We start from the raw sequence: 20,469 nt of genomic DNA, 5'->3' as shown, positions 1-20,469 counted from the left end.
GCGAGACTAACTAGAAACACATTTTATATAGGCAAAATCGCCACAAGTTGATGGGAAAGGTCATGCAAAAGCAAAATTTATAGATCAGTCGATGACAACGAAGACTTTTTCCATATGATGGTAAATTTGCTGCATAATGTACCAAAACTAAACGTTTCATGCTACGGTTGGTTCATAACTACTTCAAGTTTTAACGATCCAATAAGAATTGTCTGTGTCTTGTAATAATTTTTATTTTGTTTTGCTTTATATCACCATGGAAAAATTATTGGTTTACTTTGGCAAGCTTCTGTCTTCAGTACCCCACTTTGGTTATTTGACACCCAAAGATTATAATTATTTGTAGTTTTAACAAGGTCAACGGTTCAGGAAACCTACAAGTCTACGAACGAATTGGGGATATATATATTAATTTTTGTATATTTTTATATAGTAGTTGAAAATTTACAGATAACTATAGTTGTTAAAACTATACCAAATGATGTGAAATGATGTATTTGAAATATATATCCTGCATATTAATAAATAAACTAGGTGTTTTGCCCGTGATACGGACTTAAACATTTTCATAATTTTTGAAAAGTTATTTGTATACTATATTCATAATTTTAGTAACAATTTTATTTGATTAATATTTAATTATATAATTTATGTTTTTAACTTTTTACTTAAAATTATATTTCAGATAATAATACAATATATATATATATAGATTTTTTTTTATATTTTTATATTTTGGTTAATTCAATATTCTATTTTTAATTATATAATTAAGAATTTTATTTGATTAATATTTAGTTATATAATTCATGTTTTTAACTTTTTACTAAAAGACTTTTTCAGATAACAATATAATATATACATAAATTATCTCTTTTTAAAATTATATTTTCAGATTTCGGATAATTCTTACTATTACTAATTTTAATCAATTATCTAATCAAATAAATTAAAATTTTCTTTTTATTTTTTAATTTAGTTATACATTTTATTCATTAAGGGTATAAACGATATTAACCACTCTAACTTTTAACGTGAGAACTCGATTTCAAAAATAATTTATGTTTTTAGCTTTTTATTACTAAAATACTTTTTCGGATAACAATACAATATATATATAAATAAATTATATTTTTTAATTATATTTTTTAGATTTTGGATAATTCAATATTTTATTTTTAATTTTATAATTAAGAAATTAATTTGATTAATATTTAGTTATATAATTCATGTTTTTAACTTTTTTCAGATAGCAATACAATATATACATAAATTATCTCTTTTTAAAATTATATTTTCAGATTTTGGATAATTCTTACTATTATTAATTTTAATCAATTATCTAATCAAATCAATTAAAATTTCGTTTTTATTTTTTAATTTAGTTATACATTTTATTCATTAAGAGTATAAACGATATTAACCACTCTAACTTTTAACGTGATAGCTCGATTCTAAAAATTTAGTTTGCAAATAATAGTATAGATACATCCTATAAATATGAACTAAACACTACGTCTATGATATGAATTTAAGGTCGGTCGGATCAGTATCTAGATGGTGGCAGTAGAATAAGAGGTGAAAAGGACATATCACACCATAACAAATATGGATAGTTTGTGATAATTAGGAGAACAACACCCATTTCAAAACATGAGTTGAATGATCGATCACTAAAGGAGTATAAATCACTACCAAATTTTGACTGATTTTGTTTCAACACTTTAGAATGATCGTAACAACTTTGTTTAACAAAAAAATAAAAAATATCAATTGAAGTAACGAAAGCTAAACGTTCAACTTCTTACGAACTTTTGACTTGGTTATAATGTACAAGCGTGTAGGACAACTGTACCACAGAAAATTTGGGTAACAACACGCGCTTTAAATGTTAAAAAAAAAGAAGACAACACGCGCTTTAACCTTTTGTAATAAAGTTTTAAACGATATAATCTCTAATAGCACACAAATTTCTGATAGCTGATCACATATGTTAAAGTTAAATGGTGATTTACGTAGGAAATACGTGTATCACCATTTACGCTTAATTATTGTAAGAAAAAAAATGATTAGCTATGTTATCTGAGTTTTCACTTTTCTGATTATTAATATTTGATTAAATCATGTTAAACACCAGCATAGCATGCATGCTGAACCTTGAATTTTGAATTCTCTTGTAGAAAGAAAAGAGACATGGATAACGTATACTGTAAAATCTTTTCATAGTATTACTACAAAAATGTAAGTGTTAGCTATGTAATATGTAATATGTTGTACATATAATATAATTATATAAGTATTTTTCATGTTCTTTTCGTTTGGCCTACTGAGTGTATTCTTTGTCCAATGGAATATTAGTCTAGTGGCTACCACATGCAAGTCCACATAAATCCTGATTTCGATCGAATCTGCAGTACTGCATTACTTGAGTGAACTCTTAATAAAAAAGTGATCAGCGGGTCCGGGACTACACAACGCGATAAGTTATTTTTGTACAAAATATTAATGGCAATATGCAAATTATATAGTCCATGCCTATAGAAAGCAATGATAATAGCATAAATGTAGGCAATGAGTGCACAAAGAGTTTATGATCAAAAGAAAGGAAATGTGTAGGGTTACTCTTCTTGGTTGAAAGAAAAGTGTGTTCATGACAAATCAAAGAATAGGACGGTGTGATTTAGATGTTTTTAAGTGATCCCATCATGTTGTTTTCTTATTTTTTAAATTTACTAATTAAGACTCGTGCATGTGTTCTTATGCGTTTGTCCAATCTTTTGGAAAGGAGAAAAGGTCAACAAGCACAATAGCGTCTCCACCATTTTCACATATTCTCTATTGTATCTTTACTCAGTCGTTTCATCTACATCGTCATTTAAACATTGAAACTTTGAATTTTGTTTTGGTTTAAACATCAATTTTATATTAATCAAACTGGGAGTACATGATTTTCACCCCATAGGATTCAACCACACTTATATACAAAGTCATCTAGTATCACACATGACCACTTTTTTGGATCCAGTGCTACCGGACCTCAACTTTGATGTAATTTAACCTATGAGAACAAACCCTTCCTAAGACTCAGAAAGAGTTCTCTTAACTTGTTATTTCGATTTTTGTTTTCGTTTACCTTAGAAATTATTTTTATCATATAATATTGTTTTTCAAGTTGTCAGATAATTAAATGGTATAGTAGCCACACAAAAAATGATCAAATTACACTTATCTATAAATGGGTGGACGTATATATCGAGATAGATATTATGCTAGATATAGGAAGACCTTAAGGCCAAAATTAAGAACAGGATGAAGAAGTAACTTTCCAAAACAGGTAAAATGGGTTAGGCTAAAAAAAAAGTTAGGCTTTGAACGTAATGATACCTCTTTTTATTTCGAAAGTCAGCGGGATGCGAAAATGCGTAGTAACTTTGAAATTAAAAACATTTTATTTATTTCACTTTCATGTTCATGTATTTATCATCTAACTGTAATATATACATGTATGTGTTATACCCAGACGAATTTCTTTAATTGAAAGCACTAGTTCATGTCAAGTACATACATATGATCAATGTCAAATCTTAATGAAAATGAAAATTTGAAGGGAGGAAACAGAGGTGCGAAGTTGACTAACAGTGACAAAGAAAGATTGGTGTGGCAAAATGCACCTTCTCTAAGATAAGCCTTCCCCATTACTGTCCTTTTCTTTCTCTTCCCTTCCCTCACCTTTTAGTCTTTTAATTTTTTCTCTTGGTTCTTTATTTAAACTGATTTGCCAAAGATATAATAAAATAAAACGAAAATATTAATTTTTCTTATGAACTTATGTTTATAGATTTTTTCATCAAATTTATCTGCTGAAAGAAGTATGCTTATGAGATTCAAATTTATAGGCTAAAAAAATATCTAAAAAAAAATCTGTAAACTTAGATATATAAAAGAAGGCAAAAGAGATAATCAAACTTCTATGAAGTGAAAAAGTTTTCAAGACAAATTTTACATATACTAAAATATATACTGTTTTAAAATATAACTTATTACAGTCTACAACATTGTTTTTCTTTTGTATAATTGGGTCTTCAACATCGTGTTTGTTATGTTGAAAACTGCAAAGGAAAATCGAGATATGGGCTGTTCGTTTCACCATCTTTCATCTCCATCCAGATGATCAATTTGTATGATCTATCCAGTTGATCCATTTAGATTTTTAAAACTGTTTGTTTGTCCATCCAAATGGCTCGTCTAGATGATTCATCTGGATGGATCTTGTGTTTGTTTCTTTATTTATATTTCTATCTAGATGAGTTTAGTAAACAAATTACTAGAATACCCTCGTAATAAATTCTAATAAACAAAAAGATTGATAAACATATATTTTAAAAAACTTTAAAGTTTCAAACTAAAAAAAAATATTAATCATAAACTGATTGTAACTTCGGTTTTGGCGGAAAAAGAGATTTTTCGATTTTGGCGGGAAAATACAATTTTTGGTTTTGGCAAGAAAACAATTTTTTTTGGAGTTTGGTGGGAAAACATGATTTTTGGTTTTAGCGAGAAAACGAGATTTTGCAGTTTTACGGGAAACACACATTTTTTGAGGTTTTAACGAGAAAACTAGCGGAAAAACACGTTTTACGATTTGACGGGAAAACACATTTTACGGTTTGGACGGAAAAATGCGTTTTAGGTTTTAACAGGAAAATGTGTTTTGTGGTTTTGTTATTTTTTGTATGTGACAAAATGATGTTATGTTTAGGTTTTAATTTGTGAATTACATCAGGGGTATAATAAACATTATATCATTTGTGACAGAACCATCTCCATCTAGATGGTTCAATTTGGATCAGCCAGCTGAATTTTAAAATTACGTTTAAATTTCTGAAAGTCATCTGGATGATCCATCTGAATGAGTTGCACTTTTAGTGTCTAAACGTACAGATCTCTCATCTCCATCCAGATGGCTCATCCAGATGGAGAAACGAACATGTCCATAGAAGAGAGGTAAGTGCGACACATTGCAAAACAAACACTTAAGATTGAATAATATCATATCAATTTTATTGTTCGTCAAGTGAATACATTATTACTGAGCATAGCGACGTGTGTGATTTTTTAGATGTTACAATACTAAGAGCATGATTAATAGAGAGTTCTTAGGATGAAGTTCTTAGCGAAATATAAGAAACCGTCTCTTAACTTTTAACTAAAAAACTAAGAACCGGCTTTTAAATAAGATATTTAAAAGCTGATTCTTATTCTTAGTTAAATTTTAAAAGACAAGTTCTTATATTCTTTTAAGAACTTCATCTTAATTAAGAACCTCCTATTAATCATGCTCTAATGCGTTAAATCCACGATTTCGTGAATTATTCGGTTGACTAGCTTATTTCAAATATTGATATATGTTACTTTGACACGACAGGTTGATGTTGCGTAGCGTGAGCATTGTTAAAGATGCAATGTAACAGATTTTGATAACATCCGCTATTTTATATCTATATATCTTACCTATATAGAATTTGGTAAGTTCACACTAAGCTTGTGAACATAAAGAACCATTATTATTGGAACAATGTACATAAGGCTAGAGGAACATCTTTTTTTTTGTGGGATGTCGCAACGCTTTTAATCTCATATCGAAACTTGAGTTTAGTACATGTAAGCAAGCTTGTTTTGCTAATAGATCCGTCATATGATTGGAACACTGAACACAACGCTTTATAAATAGGGAAAAGCTGACAAACGACAAGGCATTTTTACGTTTGGTTTAATCACTACTTAACGGCCTTATATTATACACCAAAGTATAAACAAATGAATAAAGTATATTGTAACATTCTAACTAAATCGGAAGTAAAAATATAGTAAAATATGTGATTTCAATATCAAATTATCGGAAAAATCTTGTCCCATATTCTTTTGGTTTTGTTTCAACTACTAAATCCATCGTGATGAAACACGAACCTTTACAATCTGAAGCATTTTTGTCCGAGTCGTACTAAACGTACGGTTTCTCGTGCTACTCCAAAACGTGAGTCGCTGTACAACGCTCCTACACACATCGTTGGCTACCACACTCTAAATCGCACTTCTCAGCAATGGTATTGTCACCGGCAGGAGATGGGAGATCTCTATGGTACAACTTTTGACCTACTTGTACGAGTATGGACTACTAAATCCATCGTGACGGGAATATCGCCCATGATAAGAGAATCTCCAAAATCAACCTTATTTTTACAGTTGAGTGAACCTCAAATCTGATATTCTCTAGTGGTAAAACCTTACATCTGATTTTTTTTTAAAAATATTTGCATTATAGTCCTTAAGATTGATTAAAGATAATAAAAATTACAAACATTTATAAATAATAAAATATATATTAAAAAGTATCACAAACAGTATTAACATTATATTATAATAAATGAGAATTATAAAAACACAAATTAAATCATAAATTATTAGTGAAATACCAAATTACTCAATATAATTATTTTTACAATGTTCAAACACAAGATCAATTAATAAATGTCAAAATAATATAAAACACATTTATTAAATATACATAGGTTATGAGCTTAAATTTATCGAAACTAACAATTATTATGCAAAATATTTAGAAAATATCAATTATAAGGACTAAAATGACAAATATAAAAGTTAACATGGTTATTTAAAAGATACATAACTGTAGAAATGAAAAAAAATTTATAAAACTTAATATATAAGATTTTGACAGTCAAACCTCAAATTTAAAATTTTACTGTTCAAAACACTAAAATTTGAGGTTTTGAAGTTGCTCTTGGAATATATAAAACTTTATATTTGATGTTTTAAACTTGTTCTTAGAGATGTTTTAAGGCTGTCCATAACTTTGACTTCATTAAGAAAAGCTATCAGAATAAAAATATATTATATCTTGTAATGTGAAAATAGTAATTTTGAAAACTTTTTAGATATTCCTGACATATTCACGAGGTACTTCTCACAATTAGTTATAAGAGGCCTTTAATTAAAAATTAATTATAACTAATTCATATTAAAATATTAGTAGTGTTTTTTGTCTGATTTTTTTTTTAGGATGAAGGTGCTAGGTCCAAAATATTAGTATGAGAAACTGCCCCTTATATACATAAAAACACAAATTCACTATTTAACCAAAAATATTCGCTCTCTTCGTTTCTCTCTTTAATCTCTCGCTAAAAATCTAATTACTCTTTTTGATTATTTGGAAAATAATCCCTAATAATATTGACCACTTTTTTTTTCTTTGGGTGTCAATAACTTTACCGATTCAAAGATGATTAATATCTAGATAATCAGCTGTGATTAGAATTTATTATACATTGTTTGGTTTTGTAATAGCCCATCAAAAGACTGGTTATAAATCCAAGTCTTGAAATCTCACTTAAATTATTTTTCCATTTGGTGTTTAATTGTTTTATTTAGACACATAAGGTATTACCCCATCCGCCACTATACTTTTTACTTATTAGTGATGATAGAGGTTGCACATGAGCATAGGGGAAGATTTATATATAACCAGAAATTTCCAGTTAACCATATTAAATAAAAGATAGTTTGGAGATATTATATAAACTGCGCCTCTGTGGTTTAATTTATTTTAAGATTATCAACTTTCTATTTGTTAGAACATATTTTCAGAGACTAAGGCTCTAAATGGTAACTGCGGTTTGAGCGGTGCGGGACAAGCGGTTTAACTGCGGTGCGGTTTTAACAGTTATAAAAATGTATAGATATATGGTATATGTATATATTTTTGTTACTGTTAACTGTAGTGCGGGGCAGTACGGTTCGTAACATTCGAAGCCTAAGAGTTCTCCCCTTGTCACAAACTGTTCCACTGATTTGGTTTCTCGTGCCTCCAGTTCTATTGTTTCGGACATTGCAAAGATTGTTTGTGATGATGTACGATGTTGGAAACGGGCTTTACCCCCACTTCATACCCAGTGTAAGAACTCGGTTTAGTGTCAACAATTTCCGGTAAAAAAGTATATATGTTTTTGAACCCACTCTAAGCTGTACTTAGCACCAAGCTGAACTGTCGGACCAAAATGTAAACGAAATCAAGACAGTAAATGTAATTTGAAAGGCATCTGATACCCAGCGAATATCACGTCGCTCTTATGATCTACTTTCAACACCTATAAAAGAAGAGCCAAGGAAAATGAGAAGGGGATCCAAGTTTTATATATCAAGCTTATATTCTAACTACTATTGTACTCTTTTATTTTCATATATCCTACCGCTCTTCACAATTGTATCAAATCATAAGATCAATAATATACATTTTTCTTACAAGATCATCAGTAGACATTTTTTTATAGATTACTTACTCGATATGCTAGTCTAAATCATAACCCTAATTTTTGAAGTGAATTTTGAGCTACCGTTATATCTTGTCATGGGAGGTCCTGGTTGGTTATACAACCGCTAATCATGGCGTTTAATTTTGTATTTGTGTTTTTCTTCTTCTTGAGATTCATTCTTTTGAGCTAATTGTTATTAACAATTTTGGAAACTGAACTCAAACGGGGGAAAGAAATGACTTTTTATATATATATATGAATTAATTACAATAAGTCAAATTGATTTTATAGGTCTTTGATTGGTCGTCTGTGTGGTTGACCTGAAGAGATGCTTTCCTCAGGACTTTCTATTTTTAGTAATCACTTCATGCGTATTGATCATTCCTAACTAAATAAACATAAAAATATACAAACGATTCAAAAATCAGTGCCTCTCCTACTTTTTCTCCTTGTCGAATAATTCGATTAAACCAGAAAAAAAAACAAGACAAACTAATAGGAAATAAGATAGAATTATAAGATCTCCGACGATTCTTTAATCAATTACTGGTCCCGGAGAAAAAATGATGAAAAATAACAGTCCTAGCGATGAAAAATGGATGTTAGAGAGTGTAGAGATCGATACAATGGGTGATACTTCTTCCAAAAAGCCAGACATTAACGTCAAGAAGAACGAAGGTGGTCTGAAGAAGACTGCGTCAAGGGGTGTGGGATCGATAATCCGCACGTTGAGCGTTTCGAACTGGAGAAAGAGCGGTAATCTTGGCTCGCCAAGCACGAGGAAAAGCGGTAACCTGGGCCCTCCAGGTGCCGCGGTCCTTCCAAAGAAGGGTCCACAAAGAGTAGAGAGGACAACATCTAGCGCTGCTAGGGGACTCCAGAGCTTACGGTTCCTTGATCGGACGGTCACGGGAAAGGAAAGAGATTCATGGAGATCTATTGAGAACCGGTTTAATCAGTTTTCTGTTGATGGCAAATTGCCTAAAGAGAAGTTCGGCGTATGCATTGGTAATTAACGAAACTACCAATAATTGATAGGGCTTGGACAGGACTAACCCTGAAATTTATGGAGTTTGAAACTATTGCTAAACATATATTATTTTTAAATTATTTAGAAGTCAGGTGATATAAAATTATTAACCATTAATATTTTGGGGCTATATGCGAATGTTTCTTTTGATATACTCATGGCCGGCTTTGGGGCTTGGCAGACTAATACCAATGGATATGTACATCTGATTTTCATTTATTTGTGTGTGTGTAAAGGTTAATTCCATGCATTAGATTAAATGTTCATTCCATGCATTATATTATCACCTTTTTTGTTAGGAAATAAAATGTATAACGTCGATAGTGCATATATTGGTAGGAATGGGAGATACAATGGAGTTTGCGGGAGAAGTTTATGAGGCATTGGGTCGGAGAAGGCAAATAGAGACAGAAAGTGGTATTGACAAAGAACAACTTAAGCTGTTTTGGGAAGACATGATCAAGAAAGATCTCGATTGTCGTCTCCAGATATTCTTCGACATGTAATTACTTATATAATCTTATACGTTTTCACATATATCTAAATGTGGTTAGTTTAAAAATTTGCGGTTGTGGTTGTTGATTAGGTGTGACAAGGACGGAGATGGGAAGCTCACGGAAGATGAAGTGAAAGAAGTCATTGTCTTGAGCGCAGCCGCTAACCGCCTAGGGAACCTTAAAAAAAATGCTGCCGCTTACGCTTCTTTGATCATGGAAGAACTCGATCCTGATCACAAGGGATACATCGAGGTTTAACTTTCTTTTCTTTTTCAAAATTTATATCCGTTTTGGTTAGCGTCTAAGTCTAGAGAATAGTTTTAACAACGTACTATTACATATAAATATCCAAAAAATTATCGTGATTATCGGAACAATTATTTATCAAATTTATCATCTCTTATTGCAGATTCATACAAATAGATTTTTTGAATATGCCGTCTGTTCTAGAGATAGCTCATGAGATTCTGGATAAACAATATTGAGTAAAATGAATTAGTATGATAATCAAAGTTTGTTACATGGGATTCTTTATATATTACATCGGTTTAGCAAAAGGAAACTAAACCAACTGGTATATCTAATTAACATTAACCGGATTTAATAAACAATTTAGTCAAAGTTTTAATAAAAAAATCATTACAAATTGGAGGTCTATGTTAATGTAAATCATTTTTAAAATTTTAGGGATCATAGACCAACATTTTACTTACGTATGCCCATAACCGCCATGTCTAGGGTTATCGTTCTTCCGAAAAACTTGTGTTTTTCTAATTTTTCGCTTTATCTCAAAACATAGAGTTATGTTCTGACCATTTTATAGTTTATATCAAGCAGATGTGGCAGTTAGAAGTGCTCTTAACAGGGATGGTGTCAAACGCTGATACGGAGAAGATGAAGAAATCTCAAACGCTGACTCGAGCCATGATCCCAGAGCGGTACAGGACGCCAATGAGCAAGTACGTTTCGGTGACCACAGAGTTAATGCACGAGAACTGGAAGAAAATATGGGTCCTCACTTTGTGGCTCCTCATCAACGTCTATCTATTCATGTGGAAGTACAACGAATTCATGAGAAGCCCTCTCTACAACATCACCGGACGCTGCGTTTGCGCCGCTAAAGGCTCGGCGGAAACGCTTAAATTCAACATGGCTCTAATCTTGGTCCCAGTCTGTAGGAAAACCCTGACTATGCTTAGGTCATCGTTCTTGAGTCGCATGATCCCATTCGATGACAACATTAACTTCCACAAGGTGATTGCGTATGCTATCGCCTTCCATGCATTGCTACACACGCTGCTACACCTTTTCTGTAACTATCCTAGGTTAAGTACGTGCTCTTACGACGTGTTCTTGAAGTATGCTGGATCTGCCTTGGGACACACGCAACCGAGCTATCTTGGTTTGATGATGACGTCAGTGTCAATCACTGGAGTTTTTATGATTTTTTTCATGGGATTCTCGTTTACGCTCGCGATGCATTATTTTAGAAGGAACATAGTGAAGTTGCCAAAACCGTTTAGCGTTCTTGCTGGGTTTAATGCGTTTTGGTATGCTCATCATTTGCTGATTCTTGCTTATGTTCTGCTCATTCTTCATGGTTACTATCTTATCATCGAGAAGCCTTGGTACGAGAAAACGGTAATTGAAACTAATATATGCACTAATATAAAATAACTTAATTCTGCATTTCATTTTTTTGTTTGTTTGTTTGTTTGTTTGTTTTTCAATTTGTTGATAAATGGAAATGCAGACATGGATGTACGTGGCCGTTCCGATGCTGTTCTACGCAAGTGAGAGGCTTTTCTCACGTGTTCTTCAAGACCACAGCCATCGTGTCCACGTGATTAAGGTAATCAAAAGGGTTACTATTTGTTTTTTTAAAAGAAAAAGTTACTATATTGTCAATATTAAGTAAAACACATATTTTCATTTTTCAAATATATATTTATTTTCGTTTATCTTATTATAGGCTATTGTATATTCGGGAAACGTTCTTGCACTTTACGTGACCAAACCTCCCGCGTTCAAATACAAAAGTGGCATGTACATGTTTGTCAAGTGTCCTGACCTCTCACAATTCGAATGGTAATCTAAATATTAACAGTCAATGCATTTATAAGTTAAAATTTAAATCAGAATTATGATTTTAACTTATTTAATTATATTCAACAATAAAATAATTTAAACCATAATATTTATAAGGTTAATACTAAATAGTAGTATCGATTATTGTTATTCTTATTCAGGCATCCATTCTCCATCACTTCTGCACCTGGAGATGACTATTTAAGTGTTCACATAAGAGCCTTAGGTGATTGGACAACTGAACTTAGGAACACATTCGCAAAGGTAATTTCTTGTAACTCGTTATTTTCAGTATAGCCATCATGATATTTGTCTTTCATGTTACTTATACTCAAGTATACTCAACTATTTTATTATTTCTATTGTGTTTGTAGACATGCGAGCCCCCTCCTCAAGCAGCCGCAAAGCCTAAACCAAATAGTCTTATGAGGATGGAAACAAGAGCAACAGGTGCAAATCCCCACTTTGAAGAATCACAAGTCTTGTAAGTGAAAATATAATAAACTAACAATTACTTAAAATGCTATTATATATCAGTTTTTTTCTTCTATATACCTATATGTATGGTTGGGTGCCTCAAAAGTGTAAAAGGCATGTTATAAAATAAAATTTATTTCATACCAGGTTCCCAAAGATATTCATCAAAGGACCGTATGGAGCTCCAGCACAAAATTATCAGAAGTTCGATATTCTTTTGCTGGTTGGACTAGGGATTGGAGCAACTCCATTCATAAGCATATTGAAAGACATGTTAAACCATCTAAAACCCGGGATTCCCAAAGTTGTAAGTAGTATAAACATTTTTATCCATATAATTGTGTGAGGTTGAACAAGATGGAAAAAGAGGGACTATATTATGAATATTGGAAAATATAGGGGCAAAAGTACGAAGGAAGTGTAGGAGGAGAGAGCGTAGGAGGTGATAGTATTAGTGGTGGTGGAGGCAAGAAGTTTCCTCAGAGAGCATATTTTTTTTGGGTGACAAGAGAACAAGCTTCCTTTGATTGGTTCAAGGGAGTTATGGATGACATCGCCGAGTATGATAAAACCGTAAGTTATCCATCTTAATTTTTATTGTTTAATGCATATTTACAAGTTAAATGCATACATGAAAAACTGAAACAGTTTCAACATTCTCATTTCATAAAAATGTAGGTATAAAAAAGCATAAACTATTTTCAAGGTTTTCAGATATGAAATTCTGTAAAAAAAAATGTAAAAGTCTATTTGTTTTATTTTTTTTGGCAGCATGTGATTGAAATGCATAACTACTTAACAAGCATGTACGAAGCAGGAGATGCAAGATCTGCCCTAATCGCTATGGTTCAGAAACTTCAACATGCTAAGAATGGTGTTGACATCGTCTCCGAAAGCCGGGTAATAAGTTTTCAATTTTTTATAATCATAAATCACCAAAAACGAGGTGTCCGCTCTAGCTGTCGCTTTAGCATTTTTGGGTTTAAAAAGTATATAATTATTTGCCATTTTATATAGTTCAATCGGTACGGTATCTTAACTAAATATTTGAAGGGATTAAGAAAAGAAAGTGTTCATGTTAAGAGAATTAATCACTTCAATCGTTGACAAAAATACTAGTCCAATCTTAAACATATAAAGGCCAAATGACACTTGTTGGTGTGGATTAAGCACTCTTAGGCAATAATTACACATGTATCTTGATAATTTATTTTATTTAGCAAAAAGAAAATAATTTAATAATTTTTTTTTAAATTTTAACTTCTTAAAATACAATTCAGATACGAACACATTTTGCAAGACCCAATTGGAGGAAGGTTTTTTCTGAATTGTCAAGCAAACACGAAGCATGTCGAATAGGTAATCACTTGTTAGCAATTCTTATTTTTATTGTTTATTTTCTGAAAGTTCATTATGTTGTTCATAAAGTTTCTGAAAATTCTTACTTAAAAACTATTTTATTTATATGATTATATCTGCATGCAATTCTTGACATGTTTCTTTCAGGCGTGTTCTACTGTGGAAGTCCAACACTGGTTCGACCACTTAGAGATCTTTGTCAGGAGTTTAGTCTCGAGTCATCCACTCGTTTTACTTTCCATAAGGAAAACTTTTAACCAAAACTACATTTTTTGGCAAGCATGTTAAGTTTTACGTACCAAAACTAATCTTATTACTATTATTGAACTAAAGAAGCCGATTTTGATGATCACATTGTAATTAGTTGGTGACATAATGTAACGTAATCATCCCGTAAAATGTACAGTAACATTTTGATTAAGCAAAAACCTCGAGTATATTTTGCTTAACTTGTTTGAATATCAAGAATTTGTTCTTTAATTTCTTTTTCTTCTCTTAGTAATCTTTTTGATTGTTGCCAAAAGTCTCAGAAATGGACATTTCAAAATGTTCATTTTATTTTTGGAACCAATTTTTTTTAATAAGCTAATATTACATATACAAAATTAAGGTGCACAAATAAAAAATACTAAAAATAGAATTATAATTTAGTTTTAATTAACTATTTAATCTACCTGATTTTGATTTCTTTTTCTTAATTAACGTACCCCTCATGTATGGATAGGAAATGCAATTTGATATTAGGAAAGGTTTCTATTTCGTGACATAACATATGTACGACAGTTTTGTTTTAATATATGTTTCTTGTTTTGCTACTGTAGTTTTCTCAAGGTTTAAATTTTCACCAGACAAATCCACAAGCGTAGATTTTTTTTTTCAAACATAACACAGATTTGAGTACTAGTGTGAATGTGCTATAGTTAACATTTTTAAAACAAAACGAATGTGCAGAAGAGTAGGTAACATGAGAACGAAGTGTAAAGGAGAGAGTCCAACCTGTTAAGCAAAACGTAGTTTGGTACGTAGCCTAAATCATTAAGATATCCATCTTCTATATATATTTATATATCTTATAACATAGATTCTATGTAACTTTCTGAAGATTTGTGAAAATAGATAGACGAACAAACAACTATTGCAAAATTTGCATTACTTCTAAAAATATTCCTTGGCGATTAGAACTATATAATCATGTTACCTGCATACTTGTTAACTAAACGAAAGCGTTTCACCTCCAGCAAGTAAACCAGAGTGATTCGGACATATTTGAATTCAATAACTGTATAATCCTAAGGAATACTACTCTGCTATTAAAAAAATTGATTAAAGCATATAAGCATTATTCATCAGTTCTATTCAAAGATTATTAAAGAAAGTCTTTAGAAAAAGATTAAGAAAAAGAGTTGATTATATGTAACGCTAATTGTGCAGGTAGAATTTTGGTTACTCTTACGGGAAACTCATATTTTCGTAGAGAACTTTATAATTATTCGGATCTTTATATGTTCACGTAAAAGGTGGCTAGTAACTGTCTACACTGATCTACATATATATGCGTATTGTCTAATTACTATATGTATACATACCTAAATCCATTATACTATATTTTATATGTAGCCTTACTTAGAAATCAAGGTTGGTGCAACTACAATATATATGTAAAAAAATAAATAAGAGAAAAACATGTACAATACAAATACGTACCCTCCAATCTAATCAAACTCTCTTGACATCATGTGAACATCTTACGCGTATTGATTCGTGAAAAATGCTAATTGATATAATGTCAAATCTAATTATTATGTTTAAGCAAGGATAACAAAACTGGAACAAGAGATACCATTACAAAGGATGTGTGCACCAACCAAAATACAATTCAAGGAGAGACGAAGAAGCCATCGGATTTAAGTCTGAGTTTAAGTGTTTTTTTTTTTGCTAAGAGATATAAGTCTGAGTTTAAGTTCCATATAATGCTAAGTAATAGTATATAATATCAAATATCTAGTGCGTGTGTGTTTAATTTAGCATGTCTAAGCCTGCCTTTAAGTCCAATAATTTCATCTTGTTAGTAGACTACCAATTCATATATGTATTCATTTAATATTGTCTGTAAATCAAAGACTAATTTAGGTTTCAACTTAAGATTGATATTTAGTTGGTAAGTTGAAGAATACACATTGTGTTTAAATTGGAGATCGTTTGAAACTGGTCTGATGTCTGAATACTTAGAAGACCAAATATTTTTAGTTTAATGTATTAGATCATAACTATAGTTGAAATCGTTATAGAGATATCGGAACTTCGTTATCAAATAATTTGGGAAATAATTGCCCGGACAAATAGTTTCTTAAATACCCCGGACTGAATTAAAGATCTCGAGTGTCACGGGACAGAAACATGCCTAGTTAAATAAATATCTATAACTATATTTACTGTTATTGATTGTGAGTTACCAACTAAAATATTGTTAAAGACATAACTGTAAAAACTCACAAATGGTTTGAACTACATTTCTACATCATTTGTTTAAAAAAAAAATCATTTTCAAGATGTTATAAAGAAAAACTATATATTTTAATTACCGACTTCTCATAGTTACGGGATAAGTTGAAACCTACTTGTCAGCAACCTTGTCTACATCATATTTCGATTGTAAATTGACTGTAAATTTCTCAAAATTATAAATATGAAAGACGAATAACAAGCAAACATATCCCATATATACATTATTATTGCAATAATAAATATGAATATTACTCCATCCGTTTCAGATTACTTGTCGTTGTTTGAAACAACTATCGTTTTATAATTTTAATGCACAATTTATTGATTTTATATTTTTATCTATTTTTAATTAATTGAAATGTGATTAGGTATATTGGTAATGATGTTTTTATCTAGTAATATATAAAATTAAATATTTTCTTAATTTGTGTGTCAAAGTCTAAAACTACAAATAATCTGAAATAAAAGGAGTATATGTTTGTGTCGGAGAAGCATGCATAAGTGGCATGCCTTTGAGGATACGAACTTAAAAGGGAGTTAGGTCACTTGCTTGGGAAATAAAAGAGCCAACCTTAATTTGAGGTTTCCTCAATGTTTTTGTAATCCACGATATATTGACAATAACCTTCATGGATTTTGATATCTAACCCTAATCGTGACCTTCTATGATAGCTACAATCTCCCTCTCTTTGCTTATCCATAAAGCAATTTTAGCTTACGAATGTTCTGACTAGCTCCACGTCGATTGAACTCCTACAAAAGTTCCCACCTGCAAAACAAAATTAAATAAATAATAAGCACATGAAGTACTAATCACTTAAAAATTAAAATGCCTTATGAAATGATGAAATCCATTTACAGTAAAAACATAACTGCTAACGACAAAAGTTACCCTTCTAGAAGTTTTCTATCAAACGATATCAACTGCCACATTTGGTCCAAGTTACTATAAATGACAACTTTGCATTTCATATTTAATTCTATGCCATAATCTTGAAAATGAAACTAAGAGATTTTGAGGGGTTTAAGAGGGTCAAAGAGTTTGACTTATCTTTGACACCACTCATTGATAAGCTGTTCATATATGCTCTAACAGCTAGTCAAAATCAAGAGTCTGGAATTACATAGACTTCTCTACCAATTATCTTTTTGTTTGTACATAAACAACTACTATAATTTTTTTTCTCCATATTTCCTGCTCAAGCAAGAACCTAACTTTCCTTCCTATATATATACACTAAATGTTGAAACAATGAATCCACACAGAAAAACAAAAAAAAAAGAACAGAGGCAGAGGCAGAGGCAGAGGCAGAGGCAGAGGCAGAGTATTAAGTAACCTTTACCAGCCCACTTAAACTTCCTAAGGATATATAACAAATGGCGTCTTGGCTTCTCTTTTCTGTGTTCTCTTGTGTTCTTCTTCTTCCTGAACCTGCATTTGGGATTACTAGGCATTATACGCTGGACGTATGTAAAGATTTGTTTATTCTGTTAAAATGTTGGGATTACACATGAAAGGTTGCAGATGATGATAAGATGTTTCATATTTTTTTGCAGATAAAAATGCACAACGTGACACGTCTTTGCCACACAAAGAGTCTTGTTTCTGTAAACGGGAAGTTCCCAGGGCCTAAGATTATAGCTAGAGAAGGTGACCAGCTTCTGATCAAAGTTGTTAACCATGTCCCAAACAATATCTCTCTCCACTGGTAATAATAATCTTTGAAACACTTTGAAGCACCATTAAGAAGCAATGTTTGATTACTAACACCTGAAAATCTCAGGCATGGGATCAGGCAATTAAGGTCTGGTTGGGCTGATGGGCCAGCTTACATAACCCAATGTCCTATCCAGACAGGGCAAAGCTATGTATACAACTACACCATTGTTGGTCAAAGAGGCACTTTATGGTACCATGCTCACATCTCATGGCTCAGAGCAACGGTCTATGGTCCTCTCATCATTCTTCCCAAACACGGTGTTCCTTACCCGTTCCCCAAACCTCACAAAGAAGTCCCCATGGTCTTTGGTGAGTGGTTCAACGCAGACACTGAGGCAATCATCCGCCAAGCAACGCTGACAGGAGGTGGTCCAAATGTCTCTGATGCTTACACAATCAACGGTCTTCCTGGTCCACTATACAACTGCTCAGCTAAAGGTAAGTGTTGATTCCTACTACAACTAATAATGGTTTTGATAAAATATAATAACCAACAATGATGTTAAAAAAACAGATACATTCAGACTGAGAGTGAAGGCAGGGAAGACATACCTTCTCAGGATAATCAACGCTGCACTTAATGACGAGCTCTTCTTCAGCATCGCAAACCACACGGTCACAGTCGTTGAAGCTGATGCCGTCTACGTCAAACCATTCGAGACTAACACCATCTTGATCGCTCCTGGCCAGACCACAAACGTCCTGCTCAAGACCAAACCGAGTTACCCTAGCGCCTCTTTCTTCATGACCGCTAGACCATACGCCACGGGTCAAGGGACTTTCGATAACACTACAGTCGCAGGCATCTTAGAATACGAACAGCCTAAACATTCAAAGACCAATATAAAGAATCTACCTCTCTTCACACCGGTGCTCCCCGCTTTAAACGATACAAACTTCGCTACCAAGTTTAGCAACAAGCTGCGTAGCTTGAACAGCCAGAAGTTCCCGGCGAACGTGCCTCAGGAGGTTGATAGGAAGTTCTTTTTCACGGTGGGGTTGGGGACTAACCCTTGTAACCATAAGAACAACCAGACGTGCCAGGGTCCTACCAACACCACAATGTTTGCTGCATCCATCAGCAACATCTCATTCACACTACCAACGAAGGCTCTCCTTCAATCTCACTACTCTGGGAGATCTAATGGAGTGTATTCACCAAACTTCCCGTGGAGTCCCATTGTTCCTTTTAACTACACAGGCACTCCGCCTAACAACACCATGGTCAGCACCGGGACGAACGTAATGGTTCTGAGGTATAACACGAGCGTTGAGCTTGTGATGCAGGACACTAGCATTCTTGGGGCGGAGAGCCATCCTCTTCACCTTCATGGGTTCAACTTCTTTGTCGTTGGCCAAGGGTTTGGGAACTTTGACCCGAAGAATGATCCTAAGAAGTTTAATCTTGTTGATCCGATAGAGAGGAACACGGTTGGTGTGCCTTCTGGTGGATGGGCTGCCATTAGATTCCTTGCAGACAACCCAGGTAACACTATAAACCAAAGAAATATAGCTTTTATGTTAGTCTAATCTTATATGAAAATGTAATGACAGGAGTGTGGTTCATGCACTGTCACTTGGAAGTGCATACCAGTTGGGGTCTGAGGATGGCTTGGCTTGTTCTTGATGGAGATAAGCCTGATCAGAAACTGCTTCCTCCTCCTGCAGACTTGCCCAAGTGCTGATAAATCTTGCTATCTTTTTTGTTTCTTGTCTCTTCTTTCTTCCAAGCTTCATGTATTTGTTTTTTTTTTTTTTTGTTTACGGCCATATTCATCAGTTTGACATGAGGTCAAAGTCCTGTTCAATAATTTGACATGAGGTCAATTTATGTTTCTGTTGCAAAGTTCTGTTTTCTGTAACTGTAGATCTGTGTGCCATGCTATATATACATAAACAATTTAATTTGCAAAAGTTGCGGTTTCTCACTCGTTACTCTTCCCGTCACCGTCTTCATCGGAACTTAGCTCGAAGATCAGCAGTCAATCTCTCTAAGCGACTTAACACAACTGTCGAAATCAAACGTTTAAGAAAGATAAGTATAAGAAAATGAAATTTAAAAGAAAACTCAAAAAAACACTATATATATAATATATAGTCGTGCTTTCTGCTTGTTAGTTTCAGGAAGTACTCCTTATTGCCAATCTTTCTCCGCAAACAACTAAAACAGAACAGATGTAAGTAGCACTTTTGATATCCTTCTTCTCGGAGCAAGTTCAAGTTTTTCATGACTGATGATATTTCATCCTCAGCATCCGTTTCTTTGAAGATGTTGGAAGTGTTGTTTCTGTTCGCCTTATTGTAGACCACGAGTGTAAGCATGTGGGCTATGGCTTTGTTGAATTTGATTCTTCTTACGAAGCAGAGAAGGTAAGACTAGTAGTATTAATGATGTTAAGTATTTTGTAAGTAGTAGGGCTGGGCAAATAAACCGAACCCGAAAATCCAAACCGAATCCAATCC

At 32.6% G+C, this 20,469-nt stretch overlaps 2 protein-coding genes across 2 annotated transcripts; both read left to right on the top strand.

Annotated features, from left to right (window-relative positions):
* Positions 1 to 1,270: 1,270 nt before the first annotated feature.
* LOC103851528 (putative respiratory burst oxidase homolog protein H) lies at positions 1,271 to 15,466 on the top strand. The gene is made up of 13 exons (XM_009128381.3): positions 1,271 to 9,338; positions 9,700 to 9,862; positions 9,947 to 10,109; positions 10,695 to 11,498; positions 11,611 to 11,709; positions 11,830 to 11,945; positions 12,107 to 12,209; positions 12,320 to 12,429; positions 12,570 to 12,729; positions 12,822 to 12,995; positions 13,194 to 13,322; positions 13,703 to 13,781; positions 13,929 to 15,466. The coding sequence occupies exons 1-13, from the start codon at positions 8,894 to 8,896 to the stop codon at positions 14,036 to 14,038; spliced, it is 2,655 nt and encodes an 884-aa protein (XP_009126629.2). The 5' UTR covers positions 1,271 to 8,893; the 3' UTR covers positions 14,039 to 15,466.
* Positions 15,467 to 17,354: 1,888 nt separating this feature from the next.
* LOC103851527 (laccase-17) lies at positions 17,355 to 19,936 on the top strand. Its single transcript, XM_009128380.3, has 5 exons — positions 17,355 to 17,753; positions 17,844 to 17,995; positions 18,071 to 18,444; positions 18,521 to 19,492; positions 19,561 to 19,936. Exons 1-5 carry the CDS (start codon positions 17,664 to 17,666, stop codon positions 19,689 to 19,691), a joined length of 1,719 nt encoding a protein of 572 aa, XP_009126628.2. The 5' UTR covers positions 17,355 to 17,663; the 3' UTR covers positions 19,692 to 19,936.
* Positions 19,937 to 20,469: the final 533 nt, after the last annotated feature.

The sequence above is a fragment of the Brassica rapa genome, chromosome A02 (assembly GCF_000309985.2).
Source record: "Brassica rapa cultivar Chiifu-401-42 chromosome A02, CAAS_Brap_v3.01, whole genome shotgun sequence".
Classification (NCBI taxonomy): domain Eukaryota; kingdom Viridiplantae; phylum Streptophyta; class Magnoliopsida; order Brassicales; family Brassicaceae; genus Brassica; species Brassica rapa.
Note: the sequence above shows the minus strand (reverse complement) of the source record. Positions and strands in the feature narration are given on the sequence as shown.

Excerpts from the sequence above, each read along its gene's own strand:
- LOC103851528 (XM_009128381.3), top strand. The coding sequence starts at position 8,894 with ATGATGAAAAATAACAGTCCTAGCGATGAAAAATGGATGTTAGAGAGT. Across the intron at positions 9,863-9,946 it reads CTCCAGATATTCTTCGACAT|GTGTGACAAGGACGGAGATG; the intron begins GTAATTACTTAT and ends GTTGTTGATTAG. Across the intron at positions 11,499-11,610 it reads AGCCTTGGTACGAGAAAACG|ACATGGATGTACGTGGCCGT; the intron begins GTAATTGAAACT and ends ATGGAAATGCAG.
- LOC103851527 (XM_009128380.3), top strand. The coding sequence starts at position 17,664 with ATGGCGTCTTGGCTTCTCTTTTCTGTGTTCTCTTGTGTTCTTCTTCTT. Across the intron at positions 18,445-18,520 it reads ATACAACTGCTCAGCTAAAG|ATACATTCAGACTGAGAGTG; the intron begins GTAAGTGTTGAT and ends TTAAAAAAACAG. Across the intron at positions 19,493-19,560 it reads ATTCCTTGCAGACAACCCAG|GAGTGTGGTTCATGCACTGT; the intron begins GTAACACTATAA and ends ATGTAATGACAG.